The sequence below is a fragment of the Pituophis catenifer genome, unplaced genomic scaffold (assembly GCF_029215685.1).
Source record: "Pituophis catenifer annectens isolate HBS135680 unplaced genomic scaffold, rPitCat1.0.hap2 SCAF_1, whole genome shotgun sequence".
Taxonomy (NCBI): Eukaryota; Metazoa; Chordata; class Lepidosauria; order Squamata; family Colubridae; genus Pituophis; species Pituophis catenifer.
The window spans coordinates 347,829,516-347,856,312 of NW_027256881.1; the positions used below are offsets into that span (position 1 = coordinate 347,829,516).

Sequence of the window (26,797 nt, forward strand, 5' to 3'; positions counted from 1 at the left end):
GTGAATCTGTCCCAACAGTGATGAAGAACATCAGTTTTTATGCTTTACAGATGTGTGAACATGGTCAATGTGTAGTCTAGGACAATTGCCTACATCCACTTCATCCCAGCCCCCTCACCCCAGCTGACCCATGGCATTCACCCCTCCCTAGCTGCTATGGTTGACGCTCCCCTCTTTGCAAACTGGATACCCCAGGCTGTGGCCTTTGAGCTGCCCCACTTTGGTTCAATTGAAAGGGTGAGCACATGGGCCAGACAGCTTCTGTTCTCACCATGCAGCAGCCAATTCAGTGCTTCGGTTTGCTGATCAATTCCATGGCCTGAGGTGTGCAGTTTGCAAAGAGGGGCCCACAAGCTGTAGCCTGCTGTCAATGCAGGGCAGGACTGTGCTCTCCATACAACTATCTGGGAGGGAAAAAAATTCAATCTCTCCTGGAGTGACAGAGCCTCTAATTTAGGAAGCATCATCTATGGTTCTCCAGTTGGGACCACCGGTTGCATAATGCCTTTGCTGGCCTTGCTGGTGGACAGAATGTCAGGCCTGTCCCAGCTTAGACATTTAGGAAAGAAAAATCCTTGACTCTATCTGTAGAGTTGGGTATACTTTTACTAAAAGTCAAGTGGTTATTATGTAAGCAAAGCCAGATCTGAAGATTTCTGTATAAACCATGTAATTTCCCCTACTCCCATATGTCCCATATGTCATCTTGTTAGTGTCCAATGAGGTTAAAATTAGTTGTTTTGGTAATAGTTCTAAAGTTTGATGCTTATTTGGTGGCCCTTTGCATTCTATTCCCATGCCTCTGTCCTTGGATCGTTCAGTCATTGTCTCTGGTTGCAAAGTTACTATTTCATCATTGTTGCTAAACAAGCACTATCTGTCATGTTTATGTAGCTATTACAACTGCTTAAGCCTTCAGGCTCCAAATGCAGGACCAAAAATCAATAATCAATTCTCACAGCAATATTGCTTGTTAAGAGTGTGCCCAGGGTAAATTTTCTCCAGAGAATAGTGGGAGGAACTCTTGAAGACCAAAGATTGCACTCATATTTATACATTTGAGAAAGAAGGAGAAAATGATTTATGCATAAGGTAGTGTAATCATACCTATTTATAATTAACAAACTATCAATTATGTTGCCACTCTTCTACTGTTACTATCTTCAACAGAGAAATATTCTCTTAATAAAAAAGTATATCAGTTACGTTGCCATAGAAATGTTGATAAAGCTTATTGAAAGCCAGAGAATTGCTATTTTATAGGCCAGTTAGCACACATCCCTCCATTGCTTCTATTTCCCACATGAGAGGCCATTTTAAGGAAAGGGAGATGTTATTAAAAATAACTGAATACTGGTAGAGAACTCTATAAAGCCTCAGACGTCTAAGGAAACAACCATATAGGCCTAAAAACACTAATTCCAACTCTTTAAAACACTATTTTAAAAAATAATTAAATTGAAAAGAATGGAATGAGAAAATGTGCACCTTGAAATAATGAATACATCTTTAATAACTAGTTTTCCATCAACATTAGGCACTGGACAACACGAGGATATTTTGAAGGCATGATAAACAAAAGGCTGAGTGATTGCTGTTGATCACAGATAAATTCTAACCAATTGTGGCATTTGATAAGGAATTTTTTAATGGAGAAAATCCTCTTTGAAGACATTATTTTTTTTTAGAAATCATCATATTCTAAACATGCCACAAAGAGAAATATAAATATAAAAAGCAGATCCCGGCATTAGTTAGACATTCTTGTTTCTTACTATATTTTCTCTACAATTCAGATCAGGCCTCAGCAGAATAATGTAGCATTTGGGAAAAAAAATACAGGCCAAGAGAGCAGCCCCAGAGGCCAAAATGGAGAAGATCTCCACAGCCACCATGGATTTTCCTTTGGTGCTCAGGTAGGTGGGGAGGAAGGAGACCCAGACACTGCAAAAGACCAGCATGCTAAAAGTAATGAACTTGGCTTCATTAAAACTATCAGGCAATTTCCTAGCTAGAAATGCTACTGTGAAACTGACAAGGGCCAAAAAAGCTAGATAAATGAGGACCATGTAAAACATTAAAGCTGAACCTTCCTTACATTCTAAGATGGTCTCTCCAAACAAGGAGTGGAAGTCCAAGTTGAGAAATGGAGGAGAGATTCCCAGCCAGGTGGCACAAAGGACTGCTTGGACCAGGGGACAAGCTAAGACAATAGAGTTAGTCAGTGGTTTTCCTAAGAGTTTCCTTGACCTGTTCCCTGGCTTGGTGGCCATGAAGGCCAGAACCACCGTGACAGTTTTTGCCAACACAGAGGAAACTGCAAGGGAAAAGAGAATGGCAAAGGCAGATTGTCGTATAAGACAGGTGACCTTCCCTGGTTGACCAATGAAGAGGAAGGAGCAGAGGAAGCAGAGCAGGAGGGAGACCAGCAGGATGTAGGTGAGTTCTCTGTTGTTGGCCTTAACAATTGGTGTGTCATGATGTTTATAGAAAATCACCAGGACTGCAGATGTGCTCACAGAGAGAAAAAGAGTGAGAGAAACTAAAGTGTATCCCAGGGTGTCTTGATAGGCAAGGAAGTGGATCTTCTTGGCAATGCATTGGTCCTTGTCCTTGTTGGGATATTGGTCTTCTGGGCAGAGTTCACAGTGAGCAGCATCTGAAATCAAGAATCTTTGTTTAAGAATTCATTCATTCAAGGAAATCATGCTTCACTTATAATGATTCTAGGATAGATTAGCCAGTGACGAGGATTACTTCAATTCCAGCTAATCATTCACTATGTAATTCCATGAATAATATGGGTTTCAGTTTGAGATTGCTGCCTGTTTTCTTCCCCACTTTATAATGGAACACACAGAAGATCGATAGACCTGTTATCCAGGAATGTTGCTATTTGTTTATCTGTACATGTTCCCTGCCTTAACGTGTCTGTTTTGGGCTTCAAATCTGTTCATTCAGACTTATTTGATCACTCCTACTCTATCAAAGAGGCACAGATAGATGAATCTCCTCTTTCTCTGGCAGGTCTATTTCCTCAGAGGTTGATAATATTGATGGATGAAACATGCATTAAGTAATAAGAATGAAAGCTTGGACTGAAAACCCCACTTCCTCAGGAAAAGATTAGAATTTGGGTTCCACAATTAGATATTAGAGGAGGAGTTGAAATGCAAGTTGGAGATTCATAAATTCTGCCCTAAAACTATCCTGCATGGAACTGCTGAGGATTGGGAAAGGTGACTTCTGTGGCCAGGACAATTTAGATCCATCAACTGAAAGGTTCTGCTGAAAAGCATGAGTGCATGTCAACCATATCAAAAATGATCACAAAAAACCAAATAGATTTAATGAATGTATTCTTTGATCTTGGAAGATCTACTTTTGAAGTCTTGTCTACCTGTCTGATTAGAAATGGTCGCTTCTGAACAAGCGTGACACTGGTAGCAGCAAACCTGCTTTCCCTCTGGAACTCTTTTCCTCTCTCCTGCATGGCACCTCTTTTGCCACATCTGGCAAAGGGGATGGTCTAAAAGAGAAGTATTTGAAATTACTTAAGCAACGAACTTTCTGCATTCATTCTTTTCCCCGTTACAATTTCCCTTCTTTATTCCTCCTTCTATTTTCAGATTCTATTCTAAAGAAATAGATTGCCACTGTCTATCACAAACCAGGAACAGGTGCTGGGGGATTCAGGCCAGTGGCACTCAAAACCTACCAACAGATGCTGGAGATTGGAACTGGGATCTCAGCCTGCAGAGGAAGGCTTGTGACTGAACTACAGCATTTCTAAAAGGCATCGATGATCCATGGAAATCCATGTTGCTTGCTGTATTTGCATCCTGCATTTGAAGCAGATGTTGCTTCCAAGCCTAACCCTTTGTGGAATGAAACAAATCAAATCCCAAATGTGCTAGATACAAAGCAGATTTTTCACCAAATGACTTCCCTAATTTCTGACTCAATTGATTATTTTTCCACTTAGAAAGATCTTCTGTAACTCAGGAAGAGAATGAATCTCCCTGCACCTACAATATTACCTTAAAGCTCACCTTTGTGGCCCAGACGATTCCATCAGAGTTAATGGTGAAATCTTGGCCTGGGGGAGCCTCAGAATTTACTTGCCCAACCTTTATGGGGAGAAAAGATTGATTGGGGAGGAAAACCCAGTTGAGAAGGTGATAACGAGCAGATCCCAGTCCATCTTCCGAGAAGGAGACTTCATCTCCAGCACTGTTGTTGAACTGCACATTGCCCAAATAGGGAAGAATCTGAAAGAAAGGAGACCTTCAGAAATAGGAGTATTTGGTTAGAGCTACGGTTATGGCTTCTATCAGAACATGGTGACAAACTTGAGAAGATGAGTTTATTTCTGAAAAACTAGAGGACTTCCCTTGTTGGAGAACTGAGGAATCTGCAGTAACATCAAATATTTAACTCTGAAACTACAAATGGTTTTTCTTTGGTCCTTTGTATCATGTTTGCCTCAAATAGGAGCTTGAGTGGCGTAGGAGGATAATGCCTCCTACTAAGGCATGATTTAACATCCAGCTGCCTGCAATTACTGCAGTTCAATTCTCTCCCAGCTCAAGGTCGACTCAGCCTTCCATCCTTTCTAAGGTGGGTAAAATGAGGACCTGGTTTGTAGGGGCAATAAGCTGACTTTGTATAAAATATACAAAAGTATGAAGGATATTGCTTAACGCATTGTAAACCGCCCTGAGTTTCTGGAGAAGGGTGGCATATAAAAATAAATAAATAAATAAATCAAGCTTCATCAGAATAAGTACATTGAAAGATTTTAGTGCCACATTCCAAAATTAATAATATTCTATTTATTTATTTATTATTTATTTATTATTTCTCAAATATGTATAAGATAACACATATAAGTATAAACATGATTATGAATACATGAAATGGATATGAATAAAAAGGGACATTAGGACAGGGATGGTAGGCACATTGGTGCGCTTATGTATGCCCCTTATAGACCTCTGAGGAATGTGGTGAGGTCAACAGTATACAGTCTAAGGTTAAAGTTTTGGGGGTTTGGGGAAGAAACCACAGAGTCAGGTAGTGCATTCCAGGCATTGACCACTCTGTTGCTGAAGTCGTATTTTACACAATCGAGTTTGGAGCAGTTTACCTTGAGTTTGTATCTGTTGTGTGCTTGTGTTATTGCAGTGGAAGCTAAAATAGTCATTGACAAGTAAGATGTTGTAGCAGATAATTTTGTGTACCATGCTTAGGTCAGACCGAAGGCAGCGTTGTTCTAAATTGACTAATCCAAGATTTCGAGCCTGGAGGCATAAGGTATTCTGTTGTGAGCAGAGGAGTGGAGTACTCTTCTCATGAAATATCTCTGGACTCGTTCAATTGTATTAATGTCTGATATACAGTGTGGGGTCCAGGCTGATGAGCTGTATTTGAGAATTGGTCTAGCAAAGGTTTTGTATGCCCCAGTTTGCAGTACAATATTACCGGAGAAGAAGCTTCACAAGATTAGATTAACAACTCTTAATGCCTTTTTGGCAATTCTGTTACAGTGGGCTCTGGTGCTTAGATCATTTGAGATGGGTACTCCAAGGTCCTTGATAGAGTGAAGGTCATCTACGAGGTTGTACATGCTGTTCCTCCTGTAATACTTGGTTACATGTAGTTTTAAATATTTACTTTGTCCTGGGGTCTTGTAACTTTAGCAACAATGAAATAATTTGTATGAGAACAGAGTACAATTCCTCTGATTTTCTCCATCTGAGAAGTGAACAGAGCACAATGCACAGCACAATGCAGAGCACCTGTTTGATGAAATGGAGTCAAGGAAAAGGAAGGGCTTGCCCTGGTTTGTCTCTTCACTGTTCAGAGAAGTTCAACATCTATCCATTAATGGAGAAAAGTCTGATGGATTTCAGACAAACAACCCATTAAGGCCATTTTGAGTCCTGCTATATGTGCTCAGATGGACCAAGACTTTCTGAATTCACACAACAAGCTGAGCAGTGCAATCAATGTAAAACTGGACAAATTGAGTGGGGTCACAGAGGATGTTCAACTATACAAACATAAACCAAGGTTCAAACAAATTGAGTGTCTTTCTACAAGTTGAATTTGGGTTCCATGCTGAGGGAAACAGAGGGTGTTCTGCAAATATGCCAACTAGGACTTCTACTGACTTCTGGAAGCTTCTTTCTCAAATACATCCAGATTGTTCTTTTGGTCTCAGCTGACATCTACTCCCTGTCAGGGTTACCTCCTGAAACTCTGGCAACCATTGAAGCCTTTCAGGACTTTATGAAGGTCTTTCTTCCATGGATCTTATGGACAGCTCATTTGGTTTACTTCTCTTCCCCCCCTCTCAAAACTCTTCCAACAAAACATTATTCATATTTCATCTCTTTCTAATAATTGCTTTTAATATGTTTTCCTTTCTAAGGAAGCCACAGAAATTACCTGCCATGACTGGACATTGGAGATCCTCTTTCCATGCCTCATCATGGTCAGTTGGGCTCTGGATCCATACATTGCATGTAAAGCGTGTGCCACAGCAAAAATGGCATTGTAGATATTGTAACTTTCGCCTGTCATGCTTCTTTCAAAAATGTAATTTGGCAGATTCTGCAGATTCTCCTTTCCTGTACATTGTTTTTCCCCCTTTGGAGGGATCTTGTCTGGTTTGTACATCTTGCAATGAAACGTCTTTTGCCACCATGGAGGGAGAAATACATCCCCTTGTGGGTTCAAGGGGTCTAAAGACAGAACAAAATGATTGAATTCTGAGACATCCCCGGTGTGGTCCCTGAAATGCAAGACTCCATGGAAAGTCTTTAGAAATAGCAAGATGTCTTCAGATTCATGCAAACTAAGTTTCCAATGGGAGGTTAAGATCCAAACATTTTGAAATGTTGTCTTTAATTTTTCCTGGACAAACAAAATTGCCTGTACACCGATACTACAATCGAAGTCTCCAAACAGAATAATCACTTCAGTTTTTGACCAAGTCTGTAAACTGAGAAGTAATTTTTTCATTATAATCCGAATATTATCTAATTTCAACCTTTCAGTGAAGGCCAGGCAGATTTCCTTCTCCTGGAGCATTGGCATCAGAATTGAAATGAAATGTTCTCCCCTGTCATCTTCAGGGGCCATAAGACCAACCCAGTTCCACTGGAAATACAGGAGCAGCTGCACTAAACCCACATACTGAGGAGATTCCTTGGGATTAATCCGGATGAAGGAAGGATACATTCTTCTCTCCCCCTGAGAAAACTCAAAGCCAACACCGAGCTGGAGAAAAAGAGATTCTTTTTTCAAAAACAAAGTAAAGTTAGATATTTGACTTTAGGGGTCACCATTGTGTGGTTTGTGGCCCCAGCAGTCAGGTTGTCTCATTTTGAGTGGCAAACTTAATCTCCTTCCCTTTTTAGGAAGATCTCCCAGCAACACATTTTGATGTCACATCTTTGTTATATGCCCCCTCCCAGAAAAAACTACCTCTTTCGCTTCTGAGTATGCTTCTGATGTTTGTGTCGAGCCCAGCCATGGCTTCTCACGAGAACGTTCACACACACAACGCTTCTGCAATGATTCCAGGAGGGGATGTACACCAGGTGGTAGGTTTCGGTTGTGGTGGATGCACTAATGGACTACTGGTGATGGTAGAACGGGTGCGAGATGAGTGGATATGTGGCTGACGAATCAACATCATTGTAGCTTTGGGAGCGTCATGATCCCATATCCTAGTTAGAGTGAGCAGGAAGTGGCTGCCAAACAGCTGAGACGCATTACGAGGGTGGGGTGCGGGCGGCATGGCTTGTTTAAATTGTGCTGAGAGGTGTTTGCTCTCAGCACCGACTTTGTATGGAGTATTCTCATCTTTTCCTGATTCCCGTGTATAGTGAATTAAACCAAACACTGATCATCCAAACACAGTGAACTGGCTTTGATTGTTTCGGTGTTCACATAGACGTGGATTGGAAAGCCGAGAGTTTGTCTACTCCATGCTGTATCCAAGTGAGCTCCCTTACCTGTGGCACCTTAAAGATGCTGAAGATGGAGGCCATCTGCCTCGAGGATTTGGCACTGAGACCACCAATGATGGAGAACAGAGTGTCCTTCAGGTCGCATTTGTACCCTGGAACCACGTGGCCTCGTGAGGAGAGCATGGAGAGGCTGTTTAAGGAAATAGACCTCTCCCTCTGGAAATGGCGGTAGATGTGGAAGCCAAGGGTGATGTTGGGGAGCAGAAGAAAATCCTTATTGACCTCGGAGACAGCAAACATCAATGCAAGGAACTGCTGGTAGTTACTGGGTACGAGACTGTAGTGAGAAAAACATTGGAGAGCATTACAGGAAAGCTTGTGCATGGCTGTAGAATTTGCTTCACTGTTTCGGGGGACATTTGAAGGCAGAAACTCCCAAATTTTACTGGGTTTAGGTTTTTTTCAAAGGATTTCCCTTGGCTAAACTTGGATGACTTTGTGAGAAAGAAGACAAGCCTTTCCATCAATATCATGGACTGTTTTATACTCTCTATCATCCCTGCCATATTCACTTTGCTTCAGTAGCTGAAATCCTTTACAACTGCTCCCATTTCAATGTAATTCTTTCAGGTCTCTCTTGGAGCAGCTTCTTCAGGTGGGGTAAAGATTGCTGAGCACAGGACTACAGTGGGGGTCACCTCATAGGTTTACTGAACGCCATTATTCATGAGTAATGCTGATTCCAACACTGAGAGGGATTTTTGTATCCTGGACACTTGAAGAGTGCTGAGCTTTTATTTGAATTTTCTACCAGAAGTTACCGGTCAGATTAATATTACAATTCAAGTTCTTCACTAGGCCAGCACAGCTTCCCTCTTCATTTTTGTTGTTTATCATCTTCTTGATGAAGAGATTGAGAATTCCAGCATATTTCAACAGCTTGCTATTTTATTGAGAAAAGCATAAAATGTGCACTGCACCAGGACAGTACAGACTCTAGAAGTATTTCTGAAAAAACTCCCTGAATTTAAAGCAAAGAAAACAATTATCTGCATATTTCCCCTCCAGTTGAAACTTACCCACTTTCTATAGGAAAATTAATTGTATCAAAGGCTGGGACATGAGACGTTACAATGGTTCCCAAGGGCAAATTCCCACCAATAATGAGATCACCACGTCTATAGTAGCTTTCCTTTAAGTTGATATAACCCCAGAACACACAGATGGTTTTCAGACTCTTTGCTGTAGTTGGAGCCAGGAGCCAGAAGAGCATCAGCAACAGCAGTAGCATGACTGTCAGTCTCGTCTCCTTCCCTCCTAGAACAGAAATCAAGGTTTATGCAGAAACTGCTTTGAAGGTTTCTCCTGAAATCTCAGTGGACCTTTAGCAGATCAGACACCACCTGTGCCTCCTGGATGGCACCAGAACAAATTTATAGCAACTATGCTTCCTCTTACCTGTGTTTAGGCTGTGACCATAGAGGAAACAAAGGCATGTGAGTCTCTTCCAACCCAGGAGTGAGCTCTTTGCAAGGCTGGCTAAGGTGACACGATCTGCCCACCCCATCTGGTGAATTCAGAGATATTTTTAAAGCAAATTTTATCTTGGAAGATTTTTGTGCCTAGAAATCCACAGGGGATACATGAAGCATGTATCTGTTCTTCTGATAATTGCAGGGAAGAGCCATTGTCCTATCCCCTTAGCAACAGCTGCTCTTCATGCAGGAGAATGGAAAACATGTTTGTGTCTCTTGTAATTCACAGAGCAGATGGAGTCATGGAAAAGTTGTGTTGTTGACCTATGTGAAAGTGACCCCTGCAGAGAAGATAATAGGAATGCTACTTGGGAATAGTGGCACAAGGCATAAATGGAATTTGAGGAAGAATCTCAGGATATTAACTGCAATTTTTTGGCAAGATTTGAAAATTTCTGTTGCTGTATGCTAAGGGTAGGAATTGTCATCCGGGTGTCTCTTTTGGTCTTTTGGGGTGCTGCTCCCCAAATTACCAGGTCTGAAATTCTTTTCTAGAAGATTCAGTCACAGGACCAGTTGGGATCATTGCCACTGTACCAACCTTCCTGCTGCAGAGCAACCTCAATATCTGGGGCTCTGGAGGGCATTTCATGGTTGACTGTGGGGTTCCCTAGACTTAAGGTCTTGAGATATGTCAATTTGCCATCTCTAGAGCAATCCTTAGAGGCATTTCAATATGGCCACCATCCTTCTTGGCTCAATTCAAAACAGACCACTTCCAATGGGATCTGGGGAGGAGCTATCCTGGTCCCCTTTGTCCTGGCCAGATCATGGCCTGAAGACTTTGAGATTCTTTTCTGCTACCGCTCTCTGCAGGGAGGCTGGATCTCTTCGACCAGTCCACTCTTTGTGTCTAATGGGATTCCAAAGGGAACTGAGGATTATACCCCAGGCTCTGCTGTGTGATCCCTCTGAGGCCTTGGCCACTGCCTGGAATAAGAAAGCTACTGAGGTCTTGGATGGGATCAAACACATGCAACCTCTCTTGGACCATTGTCCCCAACATGCCCCATGATTCAATTGACGGACCTGAAAAGGATCAAGGACATCCAGAGCTCTGCTGAAGGAACATGGGGGATGAATCTGACTGAACTTGAGCTAGAGCAGGGGTATCAAACTCCATTTCACTGAGGGCCAGATCAGGATTGTTGTTGCCCTTAGGGGAGCCGGCTGTGTGGTTGTGGGTGGATGGGTGGGTGCGGACAGGGTGGGCATGGCGAGCTAGATGTCCCTCATGTTGGGGGGTGGGACCAGGCTGATCCACTGGAAGAGACTCACTGACCCTCTCAGGCCACACAGGGAGGTACAGATGGCAGCATGAGTCATCTGACCTTTGAGCTCCCAGGGCACCAGGACTCCACAGCCCTGCCCCACTTCCCTGAGGGGCTGCCTGGGCTCACTTGCCTCCTGCTCCAGGCTCTCTCTCCTTGCCCAGTCTGGGCTTCCTGGACTGTGGGGAGGGGCTGAGGGACAGTGGGGCTCCTGCTGGAGGGCTCTGCTACTGCTGGTGCCACTGCTTGAAGGCGAGGCAGGGGGTGAGGCTGTGTGGTATGTCTGAGGGGTCCCAATGTACGCTGGTGTAGGGTATGTAGGTCAGCTCTGGGGCTGGGCTCAGGCAAGGCAGAGTAGGAAGGGGAGTCCTGGCTACCTCTTGGAGATGGGACTCCCTGCCCTTCCCATATATGGGGCCATTGTGGGTGGGGAAGTGGGTGGGAGGCTCATCCCACATTTCTGGTGGAGCTGGAGGAAGAGGTTTGGACAGCACAGGCTGAGCCTCATGGTGGAAGCAACAGGAGCAGGTGGAAGCAGATGCCTGGGGGAAGGCATGAGGTTTGTTCTGCAAGGGGGCCATGCATCTGCCTGCCCTGTTCCAGCTGGGATGGCCGTGGGCAAGCAAAAACAAATGGTGGGACAGAGTGGGTGAGTGAGTAGGCAGCCACCTGGTGCATTCAGCAGGCCTGATCACGTGCCGCCCCCCACGGCTCTGCCTCCCCCTTTTGCTTGGAGGGCCAATTTGGCAGTCCCAGTGCTTGGACCCACCTGGCCAGCATGGGCTGTGACTACTGCCAGACGCTGTTGGACCCTGTGCACTTGTCCCCTCCTGTGTGTGGACTGGGGTGGGAGGGGCCTTGTGTTTGACATATCTGAGCTAGAGCTTCTATTAAGGCCTACCTCATGGCACTACAAGCCTCAAAATGTCAATATTTCTCCATTCTTTTTGCACTTCTTATAACACTGAGTGACACCCGTGGCCTTTTCGAAGATGATCTGGAACCTTCTGGGTAAGGGTCATGTGTAGGTTTTCCTTCAGGCCTCACAGGATGTTATAAAGGTGGTGGACCGTAACTTTATATGTTTACAATCTATTAAATAAATGAGCCTCACGAAGATTTTTAAACTAAACTGTTTTATTTACGAAAATAAACAAAGCCTATTCAACAGAATATCCGTTGTCAGTCTCTTCCTTGAGTATCTTGTCAGCTCTTTCTACAGTCGCCCTGTACGATTGGAGTTTGGGCCTTTCTTCCTCAGAAGGGAGACGCTTTAGGGCCTTCAGCTCTGCCTCTGATCCCGAACTGGGTTAGCCTGCTGGCAAGCAGCTCCTTATATACTGACAGTTAGTGACAGTTAGTGACAGTTAGGGAAGGCATAGAAAAAGCCCCGGAGATTCAAAACCAGGAGCTGCACTCTGATTGGCCTATTCAATTATCTGAGCCAAAGGCCATTAATAGGCACAGCAACTGTGAGGGAATTTTTTTTTCTCACACTCACAGAGGAGTTCTGGTTGATAAAATTGCTTGGATCTCTTTCCAGTTGGAGACCAAGCATGGTGTGGATCCTATGGAGAAGGCTGGGGAAAGGACTTTTGCAGTAATTTAGGGACAGTTTGATCCGGCTGATCCCAAGGATGTCGACAGAGTCCATGGGATGTAGTTGTGACCACCTGTGAACTAGATCCATGCCCCCCTGTTAATGACATGGTTGTTAAATGAATCTGGCTTCCCCATTGACCTGACTTGTTGGAAGGTCAGAAAAGAGGACCCCGGGACACTGCAACCGTCATAAATATGAGCCAGTTGCCAAGGGCCCAAATTTTGACCACATGCCCATGGGAATGCTGCAATGGTCATAAGTGTGAAAAACAGTCATAAGTCACTTTTTTCAGGGCCTTTGTAACTTTGAACGAGGATGGCCTGTATAATGTCACATAAGGGTTTTAAATCTGTATTAACCTTATGGTTAAAAACCATAAGGGTTTTATTGTCTGTATTTTATTTTGGCTGTTCACCACCCTGAGTCCTTCGGGAGTAGGGCGGTATAGAAATTTGATTAATAAATAAATAATAAATAAATAAATAAATAAACTCCTTCTGTGTTTAATTTTTATATTGATTGTATAGTTTTTGGTTTTTGGTTTATTTAGATCAATAGGCCAATTTTAAATAGCACATTTTCTCCTTTTATTGTAAGATGTTCTGCACTCAGAAAATAAAATAAATAAATGAAATCACTGTTTTTGACCCCACCTGAAACTTCACCTTCGCTGGAGCTCCAGAGTTTTCTGCAATGCTGCACAAACAGCCAGAGGGAAGCAGAACGAATCACTTTGTCACAAGGCCACATGGTGCAATGACAGAAGCGGCCACCATATTCCAAGGGACCACAACTGAATGAGGCCACTGGTGGCTGCTACCAAAATCATGCTGGAAGTGCTTGCTAAGTGAATCTGTCCCAACATTGATGAAGAACATCATTTGTTTATGCTTTACAGACCTGTGAACATGGTCAATGTGTAGTCTGGGACAATTGGCTACATCCACTTCATCCCAGCCCCCTCACGCCAGCTGACCCATGGCATTCACCCCTCCCTAGCTGCTATGGTTGACACTCCCCTCTTTGCAAACTGGATACCCCAGGCTGTGGCAGGAGTGATCATGGTTGCCTTTTGACTCCCTTTGAGCTGCCCCACTTTGGTTCAATGCAAAGGGTGAGCACATGGGCCAGACAGCTTCTGTTCCCACCATGCAGCAGCCAATCCAGTGCTTCGGTTTGCTGATCAATTCCATGGCCTGAGGTGTGCAGTTTGCAAAGAGGGGCCCACAAGCTGTAACCTGCTGTCAATGCAGGGCAGGACTGTGCTCTCTGTACAACTATCTGGGAGGGAAAAAAATTCAATCACTCCTGGAGTGACAGAGCCTTTAATTTAGGAAGCATCATCTATGGCTCTCCAGTTGGGACCACCGGTTGCATAATGCCTTTGCTGGCCTTGCTGGTGGACAGAATGTCAGGCCTGTCCCAGCTTAGACATTTAGGAAAGAAAAATCCTTGACTCTCTTTGTAGAGTTGGATATACTTTTACTAAAAGTCAAGTGGTTACAGCATAAGCAAAACCAGATCTGAAGATTTCTGTATAAACCATGTAATTTCCCCTACTCCCATATGTCCCAAATGTCATCTTGTTAGTGTCCAATGAGGTTAAAATTAGTTGTTTTGGTAATAGTTCTAAAGTTTGATGCTTATTTGGTGGCCCTTTGCATTCTATTCCCATGCCTCTGTCCTTGGATCGTTCAGTCATTGTCTCTGGTTGCAAAGTTACTATTTCATCATTGTTGCTAAACAAGCACTATCTGTCATGTTTATATCTCTATTAAAACTGCTTAAGCCTTCAGGCTCCAAATGCAGGACCAAAAATCAATAATCAATTCTCACAGCACTATTGTTTGTTAAGAGTGTGCCCAGGGTAAATTTTCTCCAGAGAATAGTGGGAGGAACTCTTGAAGACCAAAGATTGCACTCATATTTATACATTTGAGAAAGAAGGAGAAAATGATTTATGCATAAGGTGGTATAATCATACCTATTCATAATTAAAAAACTATCAATTATGTTGCCACTCTTCTACTGTTACTATCTTCAACAGAGAAATATTCTCTTAATAAAAAAGTATATCAGTTACGTTGCCATAGAAATGTTGATAAAGCTTATTGAAAGCCAGAGAATTGCTATTTTATGGGCCAGTTAGCACACATTCCTCCATTATTTCTATTTCCCACATGAGAGGCCATTTTATGGAAAGGGAGATGTCATTAAAAATAACTGAATACTGGTAGAGAACTCTATAAAGTCTCAGACGTCTAAGGAAACAACCATATAGGCCTAAAAACACTAATTCCAACTCTTTAAAACACTATTTTAAAAAATAATTAAATTGAAAAGAATGGAATGAGAAAATGTCCTCCTTGAAATAATGAATACATCTTTAATAACTAGTTTTCCATCAACATTAGGCACTGGACAACACAAGGATATTTTGAAGGCATGATAAACAAAAGGCTGGGTGATTGCTGTTGACCACAGGTAAATTCTAACCAATTGTGGCATTTGATAAGGAATTTTTTAATGGAAAAATTCCTCTTTGAAGACATTATTTTTTTTTAGAAATCATCATATTCTAAACATGCCACAAAGAGAAATATAAATATAAAAAGCAGATCCCGGCATTAGTTAGACATTCTTGTTTCTTACTATATTTTCTCTACAATTCAGATCAGGCCTCAGCAGAATAATGTAGCATTTGGGGGAAAAGATACAAGCCAAGAGAGCAGCTCCAGAGGCCAAAATGGAGAAGATCTCCACAGCCACCATGGACTTTCCTTTGGTGCTCAGGTAGGTGGGGAGGAAGGAGACCCAGACACTGCAAAAGACCAGCATGCTAAAAGTAATGAACTTGGCTTCATTAAAACTATCAGGCAATTTCCTAGCTAGAAATGCCACTGTGAAACTGACAAGGGCCAAAAAAGCTAGATAGGTGAGGACCATGTAAAACATTAAAGCTGAACCTTCCTTGCATTCAAAGACGATCTCTCCAAACAAGGAGTGGAAATCCAAGTTAGGAAATGGGGGAGAAGTTGTCAGCCAGGTGGCACAAAGTACTGCTTGGACCAGGGGACAGGCTAAGACAATGAAGTTGGTCAGTGGTTTTCCTAAGAGTTTCCTTGACCTGTTCCCTGGCTTGGTGGCCATGAAGGCCAGAACCACCATGACAGTTTTTGCCAACACAGCAGAAACTGCCAGGGAAAAGAGAATGGCAAAGGCAGATTGTTGTACAAGACAAGTGATCTTCCCTGGTTGACCAATGAAGAGGAAGGAGCAGAGGAAGGAGAGCAGGAGGGAGACCAGGAGGATGTAGGTGAGTTCTCTGTTGTTGGCCTTAACAATCGGTGTGTCATGATGTTTATAGAAAATCACCAGGACTGCAGATGTGCTCACAGAGAGAAAAAGAGTGAGAGAAACTAAAGTGTATCCCAGGGTGTCTTGATAGGCAAGGAAGTGGATCTTCTTGGCAATGCAGTGGTCCTTGTCCTTGTTGGGATATTGGTCTTCTGGGCAGGGTTCACAGTGAGCAGCATCTGAAATCAAGAATCTTTGGTTAAGAATTCATTCATTCAAGCAAATCATGCTGCACTTATAATGATTCTACCATAGATTAGCCAGTGACGAGGATGAGTTCAGTTCTAGCTATCCATTCACTATTCAATTCTACGAGTAATGTGTCTTTCAATTTGAGATTGCTGCCTGTTTTCTCCCCTACTTTATAATGGAACCCACAGAAGATCTATAGATCTGTTATCCGGGAATGTTGCTATTTGTTTATCTGTACATGATCCCTGCCTTAACCTCTCTGCTTTGTGCTTCAAATCTGTTCATTCAAACTTACTTGTTCGCTCCTACTCTATCAGAGAGACACTGATAGATATATCTCCTCTTTCTCTGGCAGGTCTATTTCCTCAGAGTTTGATAGTATAGATGGATGAAGCATGCCCTAAGTAATAAGAATTAAAGCTTGGACTGAAAACCCCACTTCCTTAGGAAAAGATTAGAATTTGGGTTTCACAATTAGATATTAGAGGAGGAGTTGCAATGCAAGTTGGAGATTCATAAATTCTGCCCTAAAACTATCCTGCATGGAACTGCTGAGGATTGGGAAAGGCAACTTCTGTGGCCAGGGCAATTTAGATCCATCAACTGAAAAGTTCTAGTGAAAAGTACGAGTGCATGCCAATCATATCAAAAACGATCACAATAAAGAAAATAGATTTAATGAATGTCTTCTTTGATCTTGGAAGATCTACTTTTGAAGTTTGCTCTACCTGTCTGATTAGAAATGGTCCCTTCTGGACAAACGTCACACTGGTAGCAGCAAACCTGCTCACCCTCTGGAACTTTTCTCCTCTCTCCTGCATGGCACCTCTTCATGCCACATCTGGCAAAGGGGATGGTCTGAAAGAGAAATATTTGAAATTACTTAAGCAATGAACCTGCTGCATTCATTCTTTACCTCATTCCTATTTCCCTTTTTTATTCCTACTTCTATCTTCAGATTCTCTTCTTAAGAAATAGATAGCCACCATCTATCAAAAACCAGGAACAGGTGCTGGGGGATTCAGGCCATTGGCACTCCCAACCTACCATCAGATGTTGGAGATTGGAACTGGGATCTCAGCCTGTAGAGGAAGGCTTGTGACTGAACTACAGCATTTCTAAAAAAAAAGAACCATGAGGATACACTGAGCATCAATGGTCCATGGAAATCACTGTTGCTTGCTGTAATTGCATCCTGCATTTCAAACAGATATTGTTCCCTAGGCTAACCCTTTGTGGAATGACACAAATCAGGCATCAAACGTGGTACATGCAAAGCTGATTTTACACCAAATGACTGCCAAGGTTTCTGACTCAATTGATTATTTTTCCAGTTAGAAAGATGTTGTACATCTCAAGAAGAGAATGAATCTTTCCTTCAATTTACAACATTTCCTTGCAGCTCACCTTTGTGCCCCAGATGATTCCATCAGATTTAATGGTGAAATCTTGTCCTGGGGGAGCCTCAGGATTTACTTGCCCAACCTTCTTGGGGAGAAAAGATTGATTGGGGAGGAAAACCCAGTTGAGAAGATCATAACGAGCAGATCCCAGTCCATCTTCTGAGAAGGAGACTTCCTCTCCAGCACTGTTGTTGAACTGCACATTCCTCAAATAGGGAAGAATCTGAAAGAAAGGAGACCTTCAGAAATAGGAGTGTTTGGGCTACAGGTATGGTTATGGCTTCTATCAGAACATGGTGACCATCTTGAGAAGATGAGTTCATGTCTGAAAAGCTAGAGGAGTTCTCTTGGTGGAGAACTGAGGAATCTGCAGTAACACCAAATATTTAACTCTGAAACTACAAATGGTTTTCCTTTGGTCCTTTGTATCATGGTTTCTTCAAATCCAGCTTTATCAGAATAAGTACACTGAAAGATTTTAGTGCCACATTCCAAAATTAATCATATTTTTTAAATTAATTAATTAATTAAATTTATTTATTTGTCAATCATATATAAGATAACAAGTAAAAGTATAAACAGGGATTTGGATACATGAAAAGATTAAATAAAAAGGAATATTAGGACAGGGACATTAGGCTTGTTGGTATGCTTATGCACGCCACTTACAGACGTCTTGGGAATGGGGTGAGGTCAACAGTATACAGTCTAAGGATAAAGTTTTGGGGGTTTGGGGAAGTAACCACAGAGTCAGGTATTGCATTCCAGGCATTGAGCACTCTGTTGCTGAAGTCGTATTTTCTGCAAGTGAGTTTGGAGCGGTTTACCTTGAGTTTGTATCTATTGTGTGCTCGTGTATTATTGTGGTTGAAGCTGAAGTAGTCATTGACAGATAGGACATTGTAGCAGATAATTTTGTATACTACACTTAGGTCAGACTCGAGGCGGTGTAGTTCTAAATTGTCTAATCCCAAGATTTTGAGCCTGGTAGCATAAGGTATTCTGTTGTGAGCAGAGGAGTGGAGGACTTCTCTTCTTGTGAAATATCTCTGGACTCGCTCAATTGTATTAATGTCTGAAATACAGACAGGCAGATGAGCTGTATTCAAGAATTGGTCTAGCAAAGGTTTTGTATGTCCTAATTTGCAGTATAATATTACCAGAAATGAAGCTTTGCAAGATTAGAATAACAACTCTTAATGCTTTTTTGGCAATGTTGATACAGTGAGCTCTGGCACTTAGATCATTTGAGATGAGTACTCCAACGTCCTTGACAGAGTGAGGGTCGTCTACGAGGTCGTATATGGTTTTCCTCCTGTAATACTTGATTACATGTAGTTTTAAATATTTACTTTGTCCTGGGGTCTTGTAACCGATAAATTCACTTTAGCAACAATTAAATAATTGGTATGAGAACAGAGTAGAATTCCTCTGATTTTCTCTGCCTGAGAACTGAACAGAGCAAGAACAAAGTCTGATGAAATGGGCATCAAGGAAAAGGAAAGGCTTGTTTTTTCTCTTCACTGTCCAGAGAAGTTCAATGTCTATCCATTAATGCAGAAAAGTCTGATGGGTTTGAGACAAACAACCCATTAAGACTATTTTGAGTCCTGCTTTATGTGCTCAGGTGAACCAAGATTTGCTGCATTCACACTACAACCTGAGCAGTACGATAAATGTAAAACTGGACAAATTGGGTGGGGTCAAACAGGATGTTAAATGATAGAAACATAAACCAGGGGTAAGAGGAATTGAGTGTCTTTCTACAAGTTGGATTTGGGTTATATGCTGAGGGAAACGGAGGTTGTTCTGCAACTGTCTCAAGTAGGACTTCTACTGACTTCTGGAAGCTTCTTTCTCAAACACAGCCAGATTGTTCTTTTGCTCTCAGCTGACATCTACTCCCTGTCATGGTTACCTCCTAAAACTCTGGCATCCATTGAAGCCTTTCAGGACTTTATGGATCTTATGGACAGCTCATTTGGTTTACTTCTCTTCTCCCCCCACCCCCGCAAACTCTTCCAACAAAACATTATTCTTATTTCATCTCTTTCTAATAATTGCTTTTAATACATTTTCCTTTCCAAGGAAGCCACAGAAATTACCTGCCATGACTGGACATTGGAGATTCTCTTTCCATGCCTCATAATGTTTGGTTGGGCTCTGGGTCCATACATTGCATGTAAAGTGTGTGCCACAGCAAAAATGGCATTGTAGATATTGTAACTTTCACCTGTCATGCTTGTTTCAAAAATGTAATTTGGCAGATTCTTCAGATTCTCCTTTCCTGTACATTGTTTTTCCCTCTTTGGAAGGATCTTGCCTGGCTGGTGAATCTTGCAGCCAAAGACTATTTCCCACCACGGAGGGAGAAATACATCCCCTTGTGGGTTCAAGGGGTCTAAAGACAGAACAAAATGATTGAATTCTGAGATATCCCCGGTGTGGTCCCTGAAATGCAAGACTCCATGGAAAGGCTTTAGAAATAGCAAGGTGTCTTCAGATTCATGCAAACTAAGTTTCCAATGGGAGGTTAAGATCCAAACATTCTGCAATGTTGTCTTGATCAATTTTTCCTGGACAGACAAAAATGCCTGTACACCAATAGTACAATCGAAGTCTCCAAACAGAATAATCACTTCAGTTTTTGACCAAGTCTTTAAATTGAGAAGTAATTTTTCCATTATAATCTGAATATTATCTAATTTCAACCTTTCAGTGAAGGCCAGGCAGATCTCCTTCTCCTGGAGCATTGGCATCAGAATTGAAATGAAATGTTCTCCCCTGTCATCTTCAGGGGCCATAAGACCAACCCAGTTCCACTGGAAATACAGGAGCAGCTGCACTAAACCCACATACTGAGGAGATTCCTTGGGATTAATCTGGAAGAAGGAAGGATAAACTCTTCTCTCTCCCTGAGAGAACCCAAAGCCAACACCGAGCTGGAGAAAAAGAGATTCTTTTTTCAAAAACAAAGTAAAGTTAGATATTTAGGGGTCACCATTGTGTGGTTTGTGGCCCCAGCAGTCAGGTTGTCTCATTTTGAGTGGCAAGCTTAATCTCCTTCCCTTTTTAGGAAGATCTCCCAGCAACACATTTTGATGTCACATCTTTGTTATATGCCCCCTCCCAGAAAAAACTACCTCTTTTACTTCTGAGTATGCTTCTGATGTTTATGTCAAGCCCAGCCATGGCTTGTCACAAGAACGTTCACACACACAACGCTCCTGCAATGATTCCAGGAGGGGATGTGCACCGGGTGGCTAGGTTTCGGTTGTGGTGGAGGCACTAATGGACTACTGGGGATGGTAGAACGGATGCGAGATGAGGGGATATGTGGCCGATGAATCAACATCATTGTAGCTTCGGGAACGTCATGATCCCATATCCTGGTTAGAGTGAGCAGGAAGTGGCTGCCAAACACCTGAGACGCATTACGAGGGTGGGGTGCAGGCGGCGCGGCTTGTTTAAATTGTGCTGAGAGGTGTTTGCTCTCAGCGCCGACTTTGTATGGAGCATTCTCGTCTTTTCCTGATTCCCGTGTATAGTGAATTAAACCAAACACTGATCATCCAAACACAGTGAACTGGCTTTGATTGTTTCAGCGTTCACATAGATGTGGATTGGAAAGTTGAGAGTTTGTCTACTCCATACTGTGTCCAAGAGAGCTCCCTTACCTGTGGCACCTTAAAGATGCTGAAGATGGAGGCCATCTGCCTCGAGGATTTGGCACTGAGACCACCAATGATGGAGAACAGAGTGTCCTTCATGTCGCAATTGTACCCTGGAACCACTTGGCCTCGTGAGGAGAGCATGGAGAGGCTGTTTAAGGAGATAGACCTCTCCCTCTGGAAGTGGCCATAGATGTGGAAGCCAAGGGTGATGTTGGGGAGCAGAAGAAAATCCTTATTGATCTGGGAGACAGCAAACATCAATGCAAGGGACTGCTGGTAGTTACTGGGTATAAGACTGTAGTGAGAAAAATATTGGAGAACATTACAGGAAAGCTTGTACATGGCTGTAGAATTTGCTTCACTATTTGTGGGGAATTCCCCACTGTTTGGGGGGAATTCTGGGAGCAGAAACTCCCAAATTTTACTGGGTTTGGATTTCCCTTGGCTAAACTTGGATGACTTTGTGAGAAAGGAGACAAGCCTTTCCATCAATATCATGGACTGTTTCATACTCTCTATCATCCCTGCCATATTCACTTTGCTTCGGTAGCTGAAATCCTTTACAACTGCTCCCATTTCAATGTAATTCTTTCAGGTCTCTCTTGGAGCAGCTTCTTCAGGTGTGGTAAGGATTGCTGAGCACAGGACTACAGTGGGGGTCACCTCACAGGTTTACTGAAGGCTATTATTCATGAGTAATGCTGATTCCAACACTGAGAGGGATTTTTGTATCCTGGACACATGAAGAGTGCTGAACTTTTATTTGAATTTTCTACCAGAAGTTACTGGTGAGATTAATATTATAATTCAACTTCTTCACTAGGCCAGCACAGCTTCCCTCTTCATTTTTGTTGTTTATCATCTTCTTGATGAAGAGATTGAGAATTCCAGCATATTTCAACAGCTTGCTATTTTATTGAGAAAAGCATAAAATGTGCACTGCATCAAGACAGTACAGACTCTAGAAGTATTTCTGAAAAAATTTCCTGAATTTAAAGCAAAGAAAACAATTATCTGCATATTTCTCCTCCAGTTGAAACTTACGCACTATCTATAGGAAAATTCATTGTATCAAAGGCTGGGAGAACAGACATTACAATGGTTCCCAAGGGCAAATTCCCACCAATAATGAGATCACCAGGCTTATAGTAGCTTTCCTTTAAGTCGATATAACCCCTGAAAACACAGATGGTTTTCAGACTCTTTGCTGTAGTTGGAGCCAGGAGCCAGAAAAGCATCAGCAACAGCAGTAGCATGACTGTCAGTCTCGTCTCCTTCCCTCCTAGAAGAGAAATCAAGGTTTATGCAGAAACTGATTTGAAGGTTTCTCCTGAAATCTCACTGGACTTTTAGCAGATCAGACACCACCTGTGCCTCCTGGATGTCCCCAGGACAAATTTATAGCAACTATGCTTCCTCTTACCTGTGTTTAGGCTGTGACCATAGAGGAAACAAAGGCATGTGAGTCTCTTCCAACCCAGGAGTGAGCTCTTTGCAAGGCTGGCTAAGGTGACACGTTCTGCCCACCCCATCTGGTGAATTCAGAGATATTTTTAAAGCAAATTTTATCTTGGAAGATTTTTGTGCCTAGAAATCCACAGGGGATACATGAAGCATGTATCTGTTCTTCTGATAATTGCAGGGAAGAGCCATTATCCTATCCTTTTAGCAACAGCTGCTCTTCATGCAGGAGAATGGAAAACATGTTTGTGTCTCTTGTAATTCACAGAGCAGATGGAGTCATGGAAAAGTTGTGTTGTTGACCTATGTGAAAGTGACCCCTGCAGAGAAGATAATAGGAATGCTACTTGGGAATAGTGGCACAAGGCATAAATGGAATTTGAGGAAGAATCTCAGGATATTAACTGCAATTTTTTGGCAAGATTTGAAAATTTCTGTTGCTGTATGCTAAGGGTAGGAATTGTCATCCGGGCGTCTCTTTTGGTCTTTTGGGGTGCTGCTCCCCAAATTACCAGGTCTGAAATTCTTTTCTAGAAGATTCAGTCACAGGACCAGTTGGGATCATTGCCACTGTACCAACCTTCCTGCTGCAGAGCAACCTCAATATCTGGGGCTCTGGAGGGCATTTCATGGTTGACTGTGGGGTTCCCTAGACTTAAGGTCTTGAGATATGTCAATTTGCCATCTCTAGAGCAATCCTTAGAGGCATTTCAATATGGCCACCATCCTTCTTGGCTCAATTCAAAACAGACCACTTCCAATGGGATCTGGGGAGGAGCTATCCTGGTCCCCTTTGTCCTGGCCAGATCATGGCCTGATAACTTTGAGATTCTTTTCTGCTACCCCTCTCTGCAGGGAGGCTGGATCTCTTCGACCAGTCCACTCTTTGTGTCTAATGGGATTCCAAAGGGAACTGAGGATTATACCCCAGGCTCTGCTGTGTGATCCCTCTGAGGCCTTGGCCACTGCCTGGAATAAGAAAGCTACTGAGGTCTTGGATGGGATCAAACACATGCAACCTCTCTTGGACCATTGTCCCCAACATGCCCCATGATTCAATTGACGGACCTGAAAAGGATCAAGGACACCCAGAGCTCTGCTGAAGGAACATGACAGATGAAGCTGACTGAACATGAGCTGGAGCAGGGGTGTCAAACTTCATTTCATTGAGGGCCAGATCAGGATTTTTGTTGCCCTTAGGGGAGCTGGGTGCGGCATGGCTGTGTGGTTGTGGGTGGATGGGTGGGTGTGGACAGGGTGGACATGGCGAGCTAGATGTCCCTCATGTTGGGGGGTGGGACCAGGCTGATCCACTGGAAGAGACTCACTGACCCTCTCAGGCCACACAGGGAGGTACAGATGGCAGCATGAGTCATCTGACCTTTGAGCTCCCAGGGCACCAGGACTCCACAGCCCTGCCCCACTTCCCTGAGGGGCTGCCTGGGCTCACTTGCCTCCTGCTCCAGGCTCTCTCTCCTTGCCCAGTCTGGGCTTCCTGGACTGTGGGGAGGGGCTGAGGGACAGTGGGGCTCCTGCTGGAGGGCTCTGCTACTGCTGGTGCCACTGCTTGAAGGCGAGGCAGGGGGTGAGGCTGTGTGGTATGTCTGAGGGGTCCCAATGTACGCTGGTGTAGGGTATGTAGGTCAGCTCTGGGGCTGGGCTCAGGCAAGGCAGAGTAGGAAGGGGAGTCCTGGCTACCTCTTGGAGATGGGACTCCCTGCCCTTCCCATATATGGGGCCATTGTGGGTGGGGAAGTGGGTGGGAGGCTCATCCCACATTTCTGGTGGAGCTGGAGGAAGAGGTTTGGACAGCACAGGCTGAGCCTCATGGTGGAAGCAACAGGAGCAGGTGGAAGCAGATGCCTGGGGGAAGGCATGAGGTTTGTTCTGCAAGGGGGCCATGCATCTGCCTGCCCTGTTCCAGCTGGGATGGCCGTGGGCAAGCAAAAACAAATGGTGGGACAGAGTGGGTGAGTGAGTAGGCAGCCACCTGGTGCATTCAGCAGGCCTGATCACGTGCCGCCCCCCACGGCTCTGCCTCCCCCTTTTGCTTGGAGGGCCAATTTGGCAGTCCCAGTGCTTGGACCCACCTGGCCAGCATGGGCTGTGACTACTGCCAGACGCTGTTGGACCCTGTGCACTTGTCCCCTCCTGTGTGTGGACTGGGGTGGGAGGGGCCTTGTGTTTGACATATCTGAGCTAGAGCTTCTATTAAGGCCTACCTCATGGCACTACAAGCCTCAAAATGTCAATATTTCTCCATTCTTTTTGCACTTCTTATAACACTGAGTGACACCCGTGGCCTTTTCGAAGATGATCTGGAACCTTCTGGGTAAGGGTCATGTGTAGGTTTTCCTTCAGGCCTCACAGGATGTTATAAAGGTGGTGGACCGTAACTTTATATGTTTACAATCTATTAAATAAATGAGCCTCACGAAGATTTTTAAACTAAACTGTTTTATTTACGAAAATAAACAAAGCCTATTCAACAGAATATCCGTTGTCAGTCTCTTCCTTGAGTATCTTATCAGCTCTTTCTCCAGTCGCCCTGTACGATTGGAGTTTGGGCCTTTCTTCCTCAGAAGGGAGAGGCTTTAGGGCCTTCAGCTCTGCCTCTGATCCCGAACTGGGTTAGCCTGCTGGCAAGCAGCTCCTTATATACTGACAGTTAGTGACAGTTAGTGACAGTTAGGGAAGGCATAGAAAAAGCCCCGGAGATTCAAAACCAGGAGCTGCACTCTGATTGGCCTATTCAATTATCTGAGCCAAAGGCCATTAATAGGCACAGCAACTGTGAGGGAATTTTTTTTTCTCACACTCACAGAGGAGTTCTGGTTGATAAAATTGCTTGGATCTCTTTCCAGTTGGAGACCAAGCATGGTGTGGATCCTATGGAGAAGGCTGGGGAAAGGACTTTTGCAGTAATTTAGGGACAGTTTGATCCGGCTGATCCCAAGGATGTCGACAGAGTCCATGGGATGTAGTTGTGACCACCTGTGAACTAGATCCATGCCCCCCTGTTAATGACATGGTTGTTAAATGAATCTGGCTTCCCCATTGACCTGACTTGTTGGAAGGTCAGAAAAGAGGACCCCGGTACACTGCAACCGTCATAAATATGAGCCAGTTGCCAAGGGCCCAAATTTTGACCACATGCCCATGGGAATGCTGCAATGGTCATAAGTGTGAAAAACAGTCATAAGTCACTTTTTTCAGGGCCTTTGTAACTTTGAACGAGGATGGCCTGTATAATGTCACATAAGGGTTTTAAACCTGTATTAACCTTATGGTTAAAAACCATAAGGGTTTTATTGTCTGTATTTTATTTTGGCTGTTCACCACCCTGAGTCCTTCGGGAGTAGGGCGGTATAGAAATTTGATTAATAAATAAATAATAAATAAATAAATAAATAAACTCCTTCTGTGTTTAATTTTTATATTGATTGTATAGTTTTTGGTTTTTGGTTTATTTAGATCAATAGGCCAATTTTAAATAGCACATTTTCTCCTTTTATTGTAAGATGTTCTGCACTCAGAAAATAAAATAAATAAATGAAATCACTGTTTTTGACCCCACCTGAAACTTCACCTTCGCTGGAGCTCCAGAGTTTTCTGCAATGCTGCACAAACAGCCAGAGGGAAGCAGAACGAATCACTTTGTCACAAGGCCACATGGTGCAATGACAGAAGCGGCCACCATATTCCAAGGGACCACAACTGAATGAGGCCACTGGTGGCTGCTACCAAAATCATGCTGGAAGTGCTTGCTAAGTGAATCTGTCCCAACATTGATGAAGAACATCATTTGTTTATGCTTCAGAGACCTGTGAACATGGTCAATGTGTAGTCTGGGACAATTGGCTACATCCACTTCATCCCAGCCCCCTCACGCCAGCTGACCCATGGCATTCACCCCTCCCTAGCTGCTATGGTTGACACTCCCCTCTTTGCAAACTGGATACCCCAGGCTGTGGCAGGAGTGATCATGGTTGCCTTTTGACTCCCTTTGAGCTGCCCCACTTTGGTTCAATGCAAAGGGTGAGCACATGGGCCAGACAGCTTCTGTTCCCACCATGCAGCAGCCAATCCAGTGCTTCGGTTTGCTGATCAATTCCATGGCCTGAGGTGTGCAGTTTGCAAAGAGGGGCCCACAAGCTGTAACCTGCTGTCAATGCAGGGCAGGACTGTGCTCTCTGTACAACTATCTGGGAGGGAAAAAAATTCAATCACTCCTGGAGTGACAGAGCCTTTAATTTAGGAAGCATCATCTATGGCTCTCCAGTTGGGACCACCGGTTGCATAATGCCTTTGCTGGCCTT

General features: G+C 43.4%; 2 protein-coding genes across 2 annotated transcripts; both read right to left on the reverse strand.

Moving 5' to 3' along the window:
- Positions 1-1,769: 1,769 nt before the first annotated feature.
- Positions 1,770-12,442, reverse strand: LOC139312474 (vomeronasal type-2 receptor 26-like; the record flags this gene model as incomplete). The annotated part of the gene is made up of 5 exons (XM_070937299.1): positions 12,290-12,442; positions 10,849-11,071; positions 8,028-8,149; positions 3,401-3,512; positions 1,770-2,659 (listed from the first exon to the last, which is right to left on the reverse strand). Coding segments are annotated over exons 1-5 (1,500 nt in total), but the record flags the coding sequence as incomplete, so codon positions are not given.
- Positions 12,443-15,037: 2,595 nt separating this feature from the next.
- LOC139312480 (vomeronasal type-2 receptor 26-like) lies at positions 15,038-25,453 on the reverse strand (the record flags this gene model as incomplete). The annotated part of the gene is made up of 5 exons (XM_070937312.1): positions 25,301-25,453; positions 23,807-24,082; positions 21,021-21,257; positions 16,669-16,798; positions 15,038-15,927 (listed from the first exon to the last, which is right to left on the reverse strand). Coding segments are annotated over exons 1-5 (1,686 nt in total), but the record flags the coding sequence as incomplete, so codon positions are not given.
- Positions 25,454-26,797: the final 1,344 nt, after the last annotated feature.